General features: G+C 50.1%; 1 protein-coding gene across 3 annotated transcripts in view; it reads right to left on the bottom strand.

The window, feature by feature from the left end:
* Positions 1-15,802, bottom strand: part of LOC140606855 (uncharacterized) — a 32,385-nt gene that overhangs the window by 138 nt on the left and 16,445 nt on the right. The window contains exons 1-3 of one of the 3 annotated variants that reach the window (XR_012009071.1): positions 5,869-5,961; positions 5,053-5,165; positions 997-1,134 (exon numbers count right to left, since the gene is read on the bottom strand). Coding sequence is in view for 2 of the 3 variants with exons in the window: in XM_072780872.1 (XP_072636973.1) it covers positions 993-1,134; positions 5,053-5,165 (255 nt within the window). In the remaining variant the exon portion in view is untranslated. Of the gene's footprint in view, positions 1-983; positions 1,135-5,052; positions 5,166-5,868; positions 5,962-15,802 lie in introns of those variants that run through there. The other 2 variants (XM_072780872.1, XM_072780871.1) reach the window with 2 other exon arrangements.

Raw genomic sequence — 15,802 nt, 5'->3', positions numbered from 1 at the left:
AGGAGAATTTAACCTTAATTACCTCCTAAAAGCTCTGTTTCTAAATATGTTCACATTGAGGGTTTGGGCCTCAACAGATGAAGTGGGAAGAGAGCACAATTCAGTTTGCAGCATCTTATTAAGAATCCTTCTACAGGGGGGATCCCTGGGTGGCTCAGTGGTTTGGCGCCTGCCTTCAGCCCAGGGCGTGATCCTGGAGTCCTGGGATCGAGTCCCGCGTCGGGCTCCCTGCGTGGAGCCTGCTTCTCCCTCTGCTTCTCATGAATAAATAAATAAAATCTTAAAAAAAAAAAAAGAATCCTTCTACATAAAGCACCTAGAATGGTCTTTGTTTCTTTTTTTTTTTAATATTTTATTTATTTATTCATGATAGTCACAGAGAGAGACAGAGAGGCAGAGACACAGGCAGAGGGAGAAGCAGGCTCCATGCACCGGGAGCCCGATATGGGATTCGATCCCGGGTCTCCAGGATCACGCCCTGGGCCAAAGGCAGGCGCCAAACCGCTGCGCCACCTGGGGATCCCTGGTCTTTGTTTCTTGCACCAAATCCTGACTTCACTTATGAACAGAGCAGAGCACTCGGTCCCTTCGTACTCTATGCCCTTGCCCCCACTGAGCCCTGCCTAAAATGCCCTTTCACCCTTGTAAACCTGTAAGGCCCTTCTCTGTGATGCTCCCCTCCCCTGACACTACCTCCACACTCCTTTCTCTGGGTGTGTGCTTATCTTGTGGCACTTAGCGCGTGGTATGTCCAACCACCCCCAATTCTCAACAAGATAGTCTCTTGAGAGCAGAGGCTGTGTCTTAGTTTTTGCGCATACCCTAATGCTTATATATAGCAGGTGCTCAGTAAACATTTGTCAAGTGAATCAATGCCCTCTCTAAATAGGACAGGGCCTGGAGAACTACTGGGCAGTCTAGAGATCCAAGCATCCTGCCTGGACACCCAGTCCAATGCCCTTCCCCCTGACTCCCTTGCCCACCTTTGGAACCTACACTTTGGAAGGCAAGAAGCTAAGCTTTGAGAAGTCAGCAGCTAGGTTTTTAGGGTCCAGGTTTCCATCCTTCAGTTTTGACAAGCTTATCCAATCTTCTGAAGCCGTGTTTAACTGCAAATGTGTTCTGGTCCCCAATCTGAGGAATGAAGGGAAAAAGAAATTTGATATAATTGTGGGAACTCATGAAGTGGCCCCAGGAGACCGAAGTGCTCAAGTCCTGGCCTTGGTACTCACTAGCTCTTTGACTCTCAGTGAATCATTTTCCCTGAGTATCAGTTTCTCCATCTGCAGAATGGGTATAATAAATCTGTCCCTTTCTCCCCTTGAAATGAGGATTGAACAAGAAAATGGGTTGTGCAGGCACAGTTGCTTTAGGAAAAGAAGTCTGCGCGGTACATGCTGATTTGTAACCTGGAAGCAGAATGTCAACCATAGAGGCCTGAACACAGGCAGGGAAACAGACCTACTCATGAGGCAGTGTGCTGGGGCACAGCACTGGACTCCACAGGCAGGGAGAGGACGTTTGAATCTTGGCTCTCTACTTCATTACTACCTTCCCTGGATGGGTCACTCTAGTTCTCTGGAGTTTTGAAGCTGGTACTGACCCACCCACTCTCCAGGCATCTCTCCTTGGATACCCTCCCCGGCTCCTCCAGAGGGTAAGCACCCCAAAAGGCAAGAAACTCATTAGGAAACAAAGAAAGAGATCAGACTTCAGCTGAGCCCTCTAAATGTCTCATTTTGTTGGGAGGGGCTTAATATCAAAGCAGATTGGGGGGGGGGATAAGGGAACCCCAAGGAGAATTGGGAGAGGCAATCCCACTTTGTGGATGGGGGTCATTGGGAGGAGAAGCAAACACTTCCCTCCTCTCTCCAGGAAGCTTCCCTTCCCTGTAGCTGGTGCCCCAAGGATTCCCCCCCCCCCTTTCCACCCCAGGCCCTTCCCTTAGAGAGAGCCTGCTGAGCCTGGAATGAGAAGAATCTGAACTACAAACAGACCTCCCAGAGGCACCCCCAACTCTCCTCTAACCACTCCAACCCAGCCAAAGCCTGGCTTCCTGGAGTGGGAGGCTGGCTCTGAGAGGCAGGGCTGGGGTTCGAGCTACAGAGAAGGGGCCATGGTGGGGGGACTTTTTCCTGGAGCAGGAGGGGAGAGAGGATTTAGGGCAGGGTAGGGACCAGGCTCTACAGGGACTCTATTTTCCAAACCAAAAATCAGAGTCAACAAGACTGTACTCACAAGGGCCATGGGAGTGGAGGGTTGAAGACAAGCCTGTCCCAGAATAATCCAAGCTCTGAGGTCCTGCCCCAGTCACCCCATATAATGCCAGAGGAGAGAAATGACCCAATCTGTCTCCTCCCCCAATGCTTTCTTCCCTTTGCTTGATCTCTCTCAGCTTCTCTGAAGTGGTCCGTGGCAGTGGTGGGCCAGGGAGGGTCTCTCAGGCCTTCCAGGGGCTAGGTACTCCTAGTCCTCAGTCTGGGCTGCATTATGAGGCTGAGGAGGCTGTGAATGAACTTTGAGGAGTTGAGGGCAGAGGCTGGAATCAGAGGAAAGATGTAGGGACCAGCCAAAAGGACCAAAAGCACAGAGTCAGAGGGGCCTCTCCCGCCTGCCACACTTCCCCAGACCCTGGCTTCCAGCCGCCCACCCTTCCCCTAGCATCCCTACCCCCACCTGGACCCAGGCCGGGGCTTTGATGTGAGTCAGCCAGGGCTGTCAGTGCCCATGGATGCCCAGGTGGTGTATTAGATGGGGGAAACCCCAAGGAGGTGATCAGGGAGGAGAGGCTGCTGGAGCTGGAAGCTGCCATAGGCAGATGACCTCTTTGCGGGGGCGCTCCCTCCAGCTTGTATAACACAGCTCCTGCCAAGGGTGGTATAGAAAGGCACAGAGCCCACAGCGGGCTGGGGAAGGCCACTGAAAAGGCAGCTTAAGGGCTTCCTGCTGGGTGAGAGGGATTAGGGGCCTGTGGGGAGGGAGCCAGGCAGTGAGAAAGGCACTGGCCCAAAGCCAGGGCCCCTTGGCCGCAGGCCCTCTGGGATCAGAATCCCCTGGGTGTCTGGCAGGCAGGGGTCAGTACTCTCCACCTGGATGAGGTGCTAGGAGAATAGGGCTCCAGCTAGGGCAACACCCTGGGACGAGGAGACACCATGGGTCCCCAAAATAAAGGGAGGGAGAAAGGGAAGGCAACACTCCTGGATGAACCAGCACACTTCTAGTCAGAAGAGGAAGGAGGGAAAGAACTGACCACCCAGCAGTTTCAGCCCACAGTCTCCCTGCTATTCTCCATCTCAGAGGTTCCCCAGCTGGGAGGGGAGCACCTCTCTGCTTCTCAGGGGCCCCAGGGTGGAACAGAACGAGGGGGACCCACATGGTCCTAAGTTTCCACTGGAGCATGGGTTTAGAGAAAGAGCCCAGGTGGCCACCAAGGCAAGCTGTGTAACCCAGACCCTGGGCAGGGGCCTGGACAGCCAGGACTAGTTGTACTCTGGCCCTGGGCTCTATTGTCTAATCTGAGTTGGGATCTCTAAGACCACACTGTGGGGTGGGAGGAGTGGGGTTTGTTGGGGGATCTGACTTCTATCAACACTTTCTCCACCAGTCCAATGTGGATGGGGGGAGGGGCAAAGACCTGTCCCACTTCGAGTTAGTTACTGTCTGAGAGCTGACACATGCATTCTGGAAATTGTAAAGTGCTCTACAAATGTGAAGTAGCCAGACCTCATTATCCCTGGAGCATGCATGTATTAAAGGTCAGATGTTCCCAGGAAGGGGAGGGACCCACTGAGAACCAGGTACTGCCCTGCCGGGGTACTTTGCATGTCTCTATCTTCACAAGAACTTTAAGAGCACAGTACTGTTGCCCCCATTTTATGGATGAGAAAACTGAGGCTCAATAAGGCTACATAATTTCTCATCCAAGTTTATAGAGGCTCATAAAATGGCGCATCCAAATTAGAAGGCAAGGCTGTCGGGTCTTTAAAAGGTTACTTGGCCCCAGGGTTCCTATGTTTAGAGGATTTCTCCAGAGGTCTGATTCCTTCTCCTCCTTGGTTGGGCTCAGGCAAGACATTTCCCACTCCCCGCAGTACAAAACATTCAGAAGGTTGGCAAAGTGGATGAAGAAGTCCCAAACAGGGCGCAACTGAGCAGATAAGGTCGGCGTGGCTCCCGGGCCCATTTTCTGGGAAGGGGCTCCAGCCATGGGTACTTCCAGCTCAGGGCATCCCCGGATCAGAGCTGCCCTGTCTCCCAACTCAGCCGGGCCAGCCCCCTTCTTTGTGCTCAGTTTTTTCCCACAGGCCCGCAAGGGGGGTGCTGGGATCCCAGGCCCACCCCCTCCTGCTGGGCAGCACCCCATCACGCCCCACCATAAAGAGCTCGGCAGTGGAGGAGGAGGGGGTGTCCTTACTCCGAGGAGCCATCCTCGCCCTGCTCCCTTTCTGGGGAACAAGAAGCTTGCTAATGGCTTGGGCCCCTTCCCCAGCCCCTGGCCCCAGCCCTGGCTCCCCCAGACAAAAAGCTGCTTTACATGAGAAGAGCAGGCTGGCCTGGCCTTACCCGGGCACTCAAAGAGGCGGTAGCCCCTGACAGCCGAGCGGCTGCCCCTTCCCCCACACCCGGGCCTCGTTTAGTTGCAATTAGCAATTCTTTGCAACCCACGGGGCTGAGGGGGACGAGCCCCTCACCTCCCAAACCCGGCCTCCACGCCTGGGCTCCCTTCCCCTCCAGCCTCCCCTCCCCCACCCCTCCCCCCTGCCCCACCCCCAGCTCTCGGGCTGGTCCGCAGGCTTCCTGAGCGTCCCCCGCAGGACCCAGCACCCAGAGGGGCCAAACCGGGGGCGGCCTGGGGCGGACGGGGGCTGCACTGGCCGGAGGACACCCTCCCCTGCCCCTTCCCTCCTCCTCTACGAATCAGGCTTAGCGTTTGGATCAGTAGGAGGGGCGAGAGGGAAGGAAGAGAAGGTTTCTAGGACAGGGAGGCGCTGAGCTGGTGGTGGTGTAGGGCACGGGGTGCTGAGGGAGGGGGGGGCGTCTCCCCTGGCCGACCTGCCCCTTGCTGCTGCAGTGTGGGCTCCCTCTTCATTCAGGGCGCCGCAGGGTAGGGCTGGGGACCTAGCGCCCGGCTCCGGCTCCAGCAGGCGGCGGGAGGACGGTGCAGCCTGGAAAATGAAAAAGGAGAAAGAATTCCAGGGCCCTTTTTAGGCTGCACACAAATCCACTCCTGGCGTCAGGGCCGGGTGGAGGGTGGGCTCGGGGTAGGAGTTTCCTCCAGGGTCCGCCCTGCCTTCTGTCCTGGTCTCCTGTGGTCTCCCTCTGTTGCCACCAGGGGGCGCCCGAGGCACAGAGGGGGCTCCGGGTTGCGGGGATCTCCAGCAGGGTCTGCACTCAAGGCCTGTCCTTCCCACAGGGTCTTGATTTCCGCTTGGACCCCGACTGAACATCCTCGGAAGAGGAGACCCCCACATTCTATGGAAATTCTGTCCCCGCTCTAAAGGGTATGTGGAGGGTGCGACGAAATGTCCCACTCTGTGGTTCAGCTAGTGATCAAGGGACAAGGCCAGGTAAAGGGACTCAGTCTCCCCTGGGCTCATCTCAGCTCTCAGTGCAGCTTTTTGGGAGGAGTCCAAGATCCCTGGATGGTGTGATGGTCTTCTAGGGGTCTCCAGGACTTATGAGAACAATAGGATGGGGCAGAGGTTAAGCTGCCAATAGTTAGAGGCAGAGGTTTAAGCTGAAATGACCTGGGTTGTTTTTTTTGGATCTCAGCCTATTTTAAGTATTGAGATGACACTCCCCACACAAATGTGAGGAGGGCGTGGTTTAGACTTGGGAAGTAAGAAAGAAAGGTCTGGCCCCTTTTACCACCCTTCAGTGGACTCCCGGAAGTCACATCCTGGGAGCCTGTCTCACGTCACAACAAGCCAGGAAACTGCAGATGGGAGACTCCAGGTGGCTCTAGGGAAGGAATCACAGGATTATTTCCTGTGGAATCTGCCCGTAAACTGCCCCCCTTCCCTTTAGAGATGCCCAACTTCTGTGTGGGGGAAAAAGCATGCCCTATAAATGAAGAAGAGTTTGGAGTTCTCACCCAGAGCTGAGAGGCCCAGAGGGGTAAACAGGCCAAAAGATAGGAAAGCTGAGTCCTCTCCCCAGGGGAGGGAGGCAGGGTTGGCTCCCCCAAAATCTGTCCAGAAGTTTCACTATGACACCTGGAGTCCAGATCCTCCGAGGGGTTGGGGGAGGCTAAGCCTCTGGACACCTGGGATCCTGCCTCCTTCAGCTGCGGAGGTGCTTGGGTCTCTGGACCTGCGGAGCACGTGAGGCCGGCCTGGCCACCCACCTCCCCTGGGAGGAAAGAATTGAATGGGGGTCAAGTGTTGGGAGCTCTGGGCAGGAAGCAGTCGTGAGCCAGAGGCAGGAAATGATCCTCAAAAGTTATCCTCCCACAGCAACCTCCTCTGAGGAGTTTGGTCATCACACTCCCCTCAGGGAGCCGTAGGGAGGACGAGGGCTGACCCTCCCCTCACTGCCCGCCCCCCTTCCGCCTCCCCATCCCTGCTGGAGCCTGAGCTGGCCTGTTCCCCAGTCCCTAGGGCCCTCCCCAGCCTTAGGTTCCTGGAGCTCCATCCTGCCCCCACAGTCAGAGCCCCCACCTCCCACCCCGAAGTCTGAGGTGCACCAGCCTTTGGCTCCCTCTGCTCCTCCCAGGAGTGCTAGATGTCCCGCCTCCCTGGCTGACTCGGGGTTCCCTCTGCTCTTCGGCTTTGGCATCTGCTGTCCTTACTGCTTCTCTCTCCGGGGTGGAATGCCTGCAGACCTCTGGAATTCTGACTCCATTCTGAAAGCTTCCCTGGGCTCCTGTGCCACCTTGATCTCACTCCTTAGAACACACACCACATTTTTCTCTTGTTTTAGAATTATTTGAGATCCTGTCTATCTGTCTTTCCACTGGGCTTAAAGCTCCTAGGACTCTGCCCTACAGAAATAAAAGGTGAGCCGCCTATGCCATTTTAAATGTTCTAGTAGTAACCTACATGTTAAAAAGTAAAAAGAGGGATCTCTGGATGGCTCAGCTGTTTAGTGCCTGCCTTCAGCCCAGGGCGTGGTCCTGGAGTCCTGGGATCCAGTCTTACATCGGGCTCCCTGCATGGAGCCTGCTTCTCCCTCTCCCTGTGTCTCTGCCTCTCTCTCTCTCTCTCTCTCTCTCTCTCTGTGTGTGTGTGTCTCTGCCTCTGTGTATGTGTGTGTGTGTGTGTGTCTTTCATGAACAAGTAAATAAAATCTTTAAAAAAACGTAAAAAGAAACAGGTGATGTTAATTTTGATGATATATTTTATTTAACTCAATATATCAAAAATATCACTTCTACATGTAATCAATATTTTATATATGTGTGTGTGTATTGTTTTGTTTTTAAGATTTTTTTTGTCTTGTTTTGTTTTTAAGATTTTGTTTTTGAGTAATCTCTATACCCAACTTGGGGCCTGAACTCACATCCCCAAGATCAAGAATTGCATGCTCTTCCAACTGAGCCAGCCAGGTTCCCTGCTAATGCTACTTTTTTTTTTTTCAACCAAAGTCTTTGGAATGCAGTATGTATTTTACACTTACAGCACATCTCTATTTAGATTAGGCATGTGCTCCATAGTCATGTAGTTAGTGGTTACCATATTGGACAGTGAAGTTCTAAAGATTAGGGATGGGGATCCCTGGGTGGCGCAGCGGTTTGGCGCCTGCCTTTGGCCCAGGGCGCGATCCTGGAGACCCTGGATCGAATCCCACGTCGGGCTCCCGGTGCATGGAGCCTGCTTCTCCCTCTGCCTCTCTCTCTCTCTCTCTCTGTGACTATCATAAATAAATAAAAATTTAAAAAAAAAAAAATTTAAAGATTAGGGATGGAGTCCCATGTCTGTACGTAAAGTCCAGATAGCATGCTGTTTAAGAACATGCTGGTTCCGGGACGCCTGGGTGGCTCGGCGGTTGAGTGTCTGCCTTTGGCCCAGGGCGTGATCCCACGGTCCGGGGATTGAGTCCCACATCGGGCTCCCTGCATGGAGTCTGCTTCTTTCTCTGTCTGTTTCTGCCTCTCTCTGTGTATCTCTCATGAATAAATAAATAAAATCTTAAAAAAAAAAAAAGAACATGCTGGTTATTCCAACAGTTGTTGGAACCAGATAGCTTGGGTTTGTTTGAATGCTAGCTTTGTATGACCTTAGGATATGTCCCTTTGCCACTCATATGCCTCAATTGTCTCATCTGTAAAATGGGTCTAAGAAGCATCATAGGGGTATTGTGAAGAGCATGTGAAGTGCTTAGGACAATATCTGGCACATAGTAGCGGGTGCTTGATAAAGGTTGGCTGTCTTCGTCTCTGCGTGATGCTAACCTTGGCCCAAAACAGTGGTTAGCTGAAAGACTGAATGAAAGAAATAGTCCTTTCCCCTGCAGCCGACTGAAGCAGAAGTAAGCTGGGTGGGGTGTGAGTTTTGTCTGGAGAAGTTGGAACAGGACAGGAGAAGAGAAGGCTGTGGGTGGCTGGCAGAAGGCTCCTCAGAGGGCCAGACGGAGGTTTATAGCTGTGCTGCCATGGAATTTGGAAACAGTAACAGAGCAGCAGAAGGCCCTTATGATTCATTGCTGAAATGCAGTTTCTGGGGTTCAAAGAAGGGAAGTCTAGAGCTCTGGAGCCTTCAAAGAACAGGATGAGGTTTGGAAAACCCGCCAGCGGTGGGTGATAGGGAGTTTGCTGAGTGCTTGGAGAAAGGGACTAGTTAGGACAAATGGTCTGATTGGAGTCAGGCCCCCCCCGCTGCGGGTACCCTTCCTCTCTAGCGTCCGGCCTCTAGGAGAGGGGAGCGGGAACCGGCTGCGGGCTGCATTTTGAGGCCACAGCGCCCTCTGCTGGATTTAGGGACCTGGGGCCGCAGCAAGAGTGAAGGATCCTGGAAGTTAGGGGAAGGGGTGACAAAACTGTGCCGCCTTTTTTTTTTTTTTTTTTTTTTAAGATTTTATTTTTTTATTCATGAGAGACACACACAGAGAGAGGGAGAAGCAGGCTCCATGCAGGGAGCCCGATGTGGGACTCCCCCCCACCCCTCCCCCGTCTCCAAGATCACGCCCTGGGCTGAAGGCGGCACTAAACCACTGAGCCACCAGGGCTGCCCTGTGCCGCCAATTCTGTAGTAGATGCAGTCCTTCCTGACCCCCAGACGCCCCCAAGAGATCATACAATGGGAATCCCTTGACAAGGACGTAGGAAGTGTGTTCAAAATAAGCAGCCTCTGAATCTCTGAAGTGTGGGTTCCTACCCATTCTTTATTTGCTCAGTTTGTATAAATGTACACTATATTAATTTCTAGGGCTAGGAGTTAGAGACAAATATAATAATGGTGATAGTAGGGACGCCTGGGTGTCTCTCCGGTTTAGTGCCTGCCTTCCGCCCAGGGCGTGATCCTGGGGTCCCAGGATCGAGTCCCACGTCAGGCTCCCTGCATGGAGTCTGCTTCTCCCTCTGCCTGTGCCTCTACTTCTCTCTCTCTCTCATAAATAAATAAATAAAATCTTTTTTAAAAAAGGGTGATAGTAATAATAATAAAATCATCACAATGACAAAATCATAGTGATATTGTTATTACTATTGCGGCTAATACTTATCTAGCCCTACTATGTGCCAGATGCTGTTCTTTGACACAGCTGACAGATGGCAGAGCCAGACTGAACTGGGCACTATGATACTGGGGTGTGTGTGCACTGAACCATCATGTTATCTACTGCTTCTCTGAAATAATCAAGGCTCTTCTCCCACTTATGTGAGGTATGGTGAGTCTGAGTGCTTCAGGAATCTGGACATTCCTAGTTCTGTTTCTGATTCTTTGACCATGCTAAATAATCCCAGAAAAATTAGAGCTAACATTTATTGATTTGTTGTGCACTAAATGTATGCCAGGCACTGTACTAAGCATACTGTTGGATCATCTCTCCGAAGCTCCACAATGGCCCCATGAGATGACCACTAATATTTACCCCTTTTACAGATGGGGAAGTGATCAGTTTTCTGTTGCTGTATAACAAATTGGGGACACCTGGGTGGCTCAGCAGTTGAGCGTCTGCCTTTGGCTTACGTCATGACCCTGGGGTCCTGGGATTGAGTCCCAGTAGCATCGGGCTCCCCACAGGGAGCCTGCTTCCGCCTCTACCTAGGTCTCAGCAACCCCCTTCCCTCTGTGTGTGTGTGTGTGTGTGTGTGTGTGTGTGTGTGTGTGTCTCATGAATATTCATTTACTCTCATGAATAAATAAATAAAATCTTTTTTTAAAAATTGCTGCTGCAAACTTCATGGCTTGAAACGACACATATTTACTATTTCATAGTTTCAATGGGCTAGAGGTCCAGACATGGTTTATTGGTCAAGGTCTCACAAGGCAGCAGTCAAGATATCTTCTGAGTTGTTTTCTTATCTAGAGGTTTAACTGGAGAAGAGACTGTTTCCAAATTCAATCAGATTGTTGGCAAAATCTATTTCCTCCAGGGTACAGGATTGATGGGCTCAGCTTCTTGCTGGCTGTTGGCTGAAGGCAGTTTCTTTCCACATGGGCTTTCCCACTGTATCAGTTAGTGTCTTCTAGAAAAATAGCACCAGTAGGAAGTGTGTGTATATGTGTGTGTGTGTAAAGATCTTTATTCCAAGAATTTGGCTTACATAATTGTGGGGGCTAGCAAGTCTGAAATCCATAGGGCAGACTGGCAAACTGGAAACTCCCAGAGAGGAGCTGATGCTGTAGTCTTGAGGTAGAATTTCTTCTTTATTCTTTGGGGAAACTTCAGTTTCATTTTTAAGGATTTCCAACCGATTGGATGAGGCCCACCCACATTACCGAGAATAATCTTTACTTATAAAGTCAACTCCTTGTAGATATTAACCACATCTACAATTTATCTCCATAGCAACACGTAGATGCGCATGTGATCTAGTAACTGTATTATATAGCCTTGCTGAGCTGACACATCACACTCATCATCACACCTAACATGACCATTTGCTTCACCAAGCCAGCAAAGAGCATCTCCAGAGTGGGTTGACTAGCAAAAAGTTGTCTTATATGATTTTTTTTTGTCTTATATGATTTAATTAATCATGGGGGTGACATCTCACATCCCTTTTGACGTATTTTAGAGTTAGACACAAGTTGTGGGTTGTATCCAGAAACAAGGGAGAGGATCACACAAGGGGGTGAGTGTAGGGAGGTGGGGACATCTGAGAAGCTGTCCATCACAGAAGCTAAGTCTTGGAGAGGTTAAGGGAAGGCCCAGGATAAGACAGTGTTGAAGCAGGTGGTCTGTGAGCGGCTCTGCTAGCAGCCAACTGCTCTGCTCTTCGCTGGTCTCATTGCCATGCGCTAACTCGGGCGTTGTGCCCAGGTTCGTGTCCTGGTCCCATACACTTTCCCCAGTTTAACCATCACATACAGGTGGAAGATGACAGATCTAGGCCTCCCGGCTCCAGACTGTCTGGTTCTCCTTTGCCTGTATTTCCACTTGGGAGTGGGCTTGTCTCAAACAGTGTGGTGGAAAGACCCTGGTTTGGTCCCAGCCTTGGCTCAGCCCCCTGCTCTGTGAGGACCCTGGCAAGTCCTGAGACCTCCACCTCTCAGTTTCCTGGACTCCTCTCTTCTCACACCCTCACATCCAGATGTCTCCCTTTACTCTTTCATATCTGCCCACCATGCTCCAGCCACCTTGTCTTTCTTTTCTTTTCTCTGCTTCCACTCCCATCTCCTTCCAGTCCATTCTGCTCAGCAGGTGGAAGGATCACGCCATGCCCTCCTGAAAACTTTTCAATGACTTTCCCTGGTTCGTGGCATCAATGCTGAGCTCCTCAGTCTGACCCGCCAGTCCCCGTGGGGTGGGCTCTGGGTCACATACCCAGCCACCCTAACGGGCCACATGGTCCCATGAAAGCAGAGACTCTGCACCACCTAGCACCTAGCACCATGCCTGGTTCTAGGAGGAGCCAACCTGATAAATGACAGAGATGGTGTGTGAAAGAGTGGGGTGAATCAGACAACTCTTGAGGTCCTGTTTGTGATTCTTCTAATCTCTATCTGCTTCATCTGGTAACACTAATCTCAGGCAGCCAGGTCTCACTGTGAATAGATTTGACTGGATCCCCAGATGGGCCAACTGGTCCTTATTGTCATTTCTATGCCTTTGTTTCTATTCCTTTAGTGATTATGCTACAAATTACATTCCATATTTATATACAGGGCATGTTGTTTGGGCCTATACTCTAAGAAATATAATGTGCATCAAAGTCCAAAGTTAATACCTTTATTTACCTTTATCCTGGACCATAGAGCACTTTAACCTCATTTATCATTTATATTGTACATTTTAATTCTCTCTTTTAACCTCCATGGGAATTATTATTATTATTTACATAGTCAATGCTTGTTTAGATTTATGTATGTACAGATCTTTTCACTTCCTTTTTTTTTTTTTTTTTAATTTTTACTTATTTATGATAGTCACACAGAGAGAGAGAGAGAGAGGCAGAGACATAGGCAGAGGGAGAAGCGGGCTCCATGCACCGGGAGCCCGACGTGGGACCCGATCCCGGGTCTCCAGGATTGCGCCCTGGGCCAAAGGCAGGCGCTAAACCGCTGCGCCACCCTGCGCCAAGGAAGTGAAAAGAGGGATCCCTCTTTTCACTTCCTTAAAAAAAAAAGATATTTATTTATTTGAAAGAGAGAGAGAGAGAGAGAGAGCATGGGGAGGAGCAGAGGGAGAAGGACAAGCAGACTGAGCCCTGAGCATGGAGCCTGATGCAGAGCTATCCCAGGACCCTGAGATCATGACTTGAGCAGAAGTCAGGCGCTTAACCGATCGGCCACCCAGGCACCCCTCATTCACCATTTTAAGTGTACAATTCAGTGGTCTTTAGTATATTACACAGTTGTACAACCATCACCACTAATTCTGTAATATTTTCATCACCCCAAAAAGAAATCCTCTACTCATTAGGGCCACTCGCCATTTTTTTCTTCCTGTAGCCCCTGTCAACCACAAATCTACCTTCTGTCCATGTCCATGGATTTGCCTATTCTGAACATTTCATATAAATGGAACCACAGAATATGTGGCTCTTTGTGTTTGGCTTCTTTCATCGAATATGTTTTCTTTCTTATTTTTTTAAAAGACTTTATTTATTTATTCACGAGAAAGACACAGAGAGAAGCAGAGACACAGGCAGAGGGAGAAGCAGGCCCCATGCAGGGAGCCCGACATGGTACTCGACCCTGGGTCTCCAGGATCACGCCCTGGGCCGGAGGCGGCGCTAAACCGCTGAGCCACCCAGGCTGCCCTGAATATGTTTTCAAGGTTCATCATGTCTGAACATGTATCAATACTTAATTCTTTTTGTGACTGATTCCATTGTATGGACAGAACACAATTTATTATTTTTTAAAAGTTTTTACCTATTTGTTCATGAGAGACAGACAGAGAGAGAGAGAGGCACAGACACAGGCAGAGGGAGAAGCAGGCTTCATACAGGGAGCCCAATGCGGGGCTCGATCCCAGGACCCCAGGATCACACTGTGGGCTGAAGGCAGATGGTAAACTGCTGATCCACCCAGGGATCCCCGACAGAACATAATTTATGTATTTATCAGCTAATGGACATTTGGGTTGTTTTTACCCTTGGTTATTATGAATAATGCTGTTCCAAGTATTTACATGCAAGCATTCATTCTTTCCTGCCTCTCAGACCTTTCTGTCTCAATTGCATCCCTCAGAATTTCTTTTAGAGCTTCCTTTAGTGAAGCTCTAAGTTTGCTAATGGCAAACTCTTAGTTTTCACTTGTTTGAAAATTTACTCCTGAACTCTAGGTCAGAAGTTATTTTTTTTTTTACGTAAACTCTATGCCCAATGTGGGAATCAAGCTCACAATCCTAAGATCAAGAGTTGCATGTTTTACCAAATGAGCCAGACAAGTACCCCAGAATTTTTTTCATTTTTAAAGATCTTATTTATATATTTATTTATTTACTTACTTACTTATTTGAGAGAGAGAGAGAGAGCACAAGTAGGAGGGAGGGGCAGAGAGAGAAGCAGACTCCCTGCTGAGCAGGAACCCCAATTTGGGGCTGGATCCTAGAATCCTGGAATCACAACTGGAGCCGAAGGCAGATGCTTTAACCAACTAAGTCACTCAGGCACCCCCAGAAATTTTCTTTCAGCATGTTCAGGATATCATTCTACTGTATTCTAATTTCCATTACTGCTGGTGATTTAGATTTTCTTTCTAGGGGCACCTGGGTGGCTCAGTTCACAGGCTCCCTGCTCATTGGTGAGTCCGCTTCTTCCTCTGCCCCTCCTCACCGCTCATGCACGCCCATGCTCTCTCTCTTTTGCTCTCTCAAATAAATAAATAAAATCTTTTTAAAAAATAGTTTCTTTCTATATCTGTCATTCTAAAGTCTCATTGTAATATATCTACATATGGATTCTATTTTATTTATCTTGCATGGGACTCTCTGGGCGTCCAGAGCTCGTGGATGGATGCCTCAACAGTATTGGAAAATTTTTAACCATTATCTTCCAAATCTTGCCCTTGCCACATTCTGTTGTAGTTTCCTTCTAGGACTCTGACTCAACTATGTCAGGCAGTCTCAATGTATCCTTCATGTCTCTCAACTTCTTTTCTTTCTCTGCCTCTCTTTTCTGCATTCTGGGTTACCTCTGTCCTATATTCCAGTGCCTTTCTGGGAATCCCACTTTCCCTTAGGCTTTGCCCTGGAAATGTATAGCTCTCTTGTCACATATTTGTGATATTGTTTTTTTAAAAGATTTTATTTATTTATTCATAGAGACGGGGGCGGGGGCAGAGACACAGGCAGGGGGAGAAGCAGGCTCCATGCAGAGAGCCTGACCTGGGACTCGATCCAGGGTCTCCAAGATCACGCCCCGGGCTGCAGGCGGCGCTAAACCGCTGCGCCACCGGGGCTGCCCTATTTGTGATATTGTTAAGGAGATTTAAAAAGTCTTTTGTAAAGCATTTGCAGTTGCTTTCAGTGGGAACGTTGGTCCAAATAACAGCCCATCATTACTAGAAGTAGAAATCCCACCGTCCTCCTCATTCCTTCTGCTGGTATATATTCTCCTTCCCTGCTGATCCCAACTGGAGCGTTCTCCAAGGATGGGCTCCAAATCCATTTCTTCCACCAGCTCTTTTCCTCCCCGGAACCCCTGCAGAGCCTTCTATTCCAGAAGTAGACGTCTCCTGATCACGGGCAGCACCTTGGGGCTTCTATTGCATTGTTCACTTATCAAATAAATTTATGCATTGATTTATTGGCATTATTGATTTATTGGCTCCCACACTAGATGATCGTCTCCAGAAAGGCAGGAATAGCCCGGACCAGAGGCTCCAAATCCTGGCAAATCAGCAGGTGTGGCAAGGACGGGAGAAATTCAGGTTTAGGAAGTTTGAAGTAGTTTCTGATTCTGACCAGGCATTTGGGGATGCAGTTGAAGACTCCTCCCCGAAACTGCTTCATTAAGCCCTTGTTGGCGCTAAAGGACGTGCTCCGCAGAGCTGGAGGCTGCTTGGGCTTGGACACCCAGGGTCTGAGATCCCCCAGGAGCGGGCGGGGAGGCTCAAGGCTGCACTACCGCATCGCGTCGGGAGGGGGCAGCACACACATATCCATAGCAGCCCTAGGAGCTGTTGGCACATTTCCTGGTCGCCCGGGACCTAACTGGCACTAGGGAGTGAGAGCGCGACGCCCCAAGTTA

Source organism: Canis lupus, chromosome 16, assembly GCF_048164855.1.
Source record: "Canis lupus baileyi chromosome 16, mCanLup2.hap1, whole genome shotgun sequence".
NCBI classification, from domain to species: Eukaryota; Metazoa; Chordata; class Mammalia; order Carnivora; family Canidae; genus Canis; species Canis lupus.
This window is presented reverse-complemented; position numbering and strand designations above follow the sequence as displayed.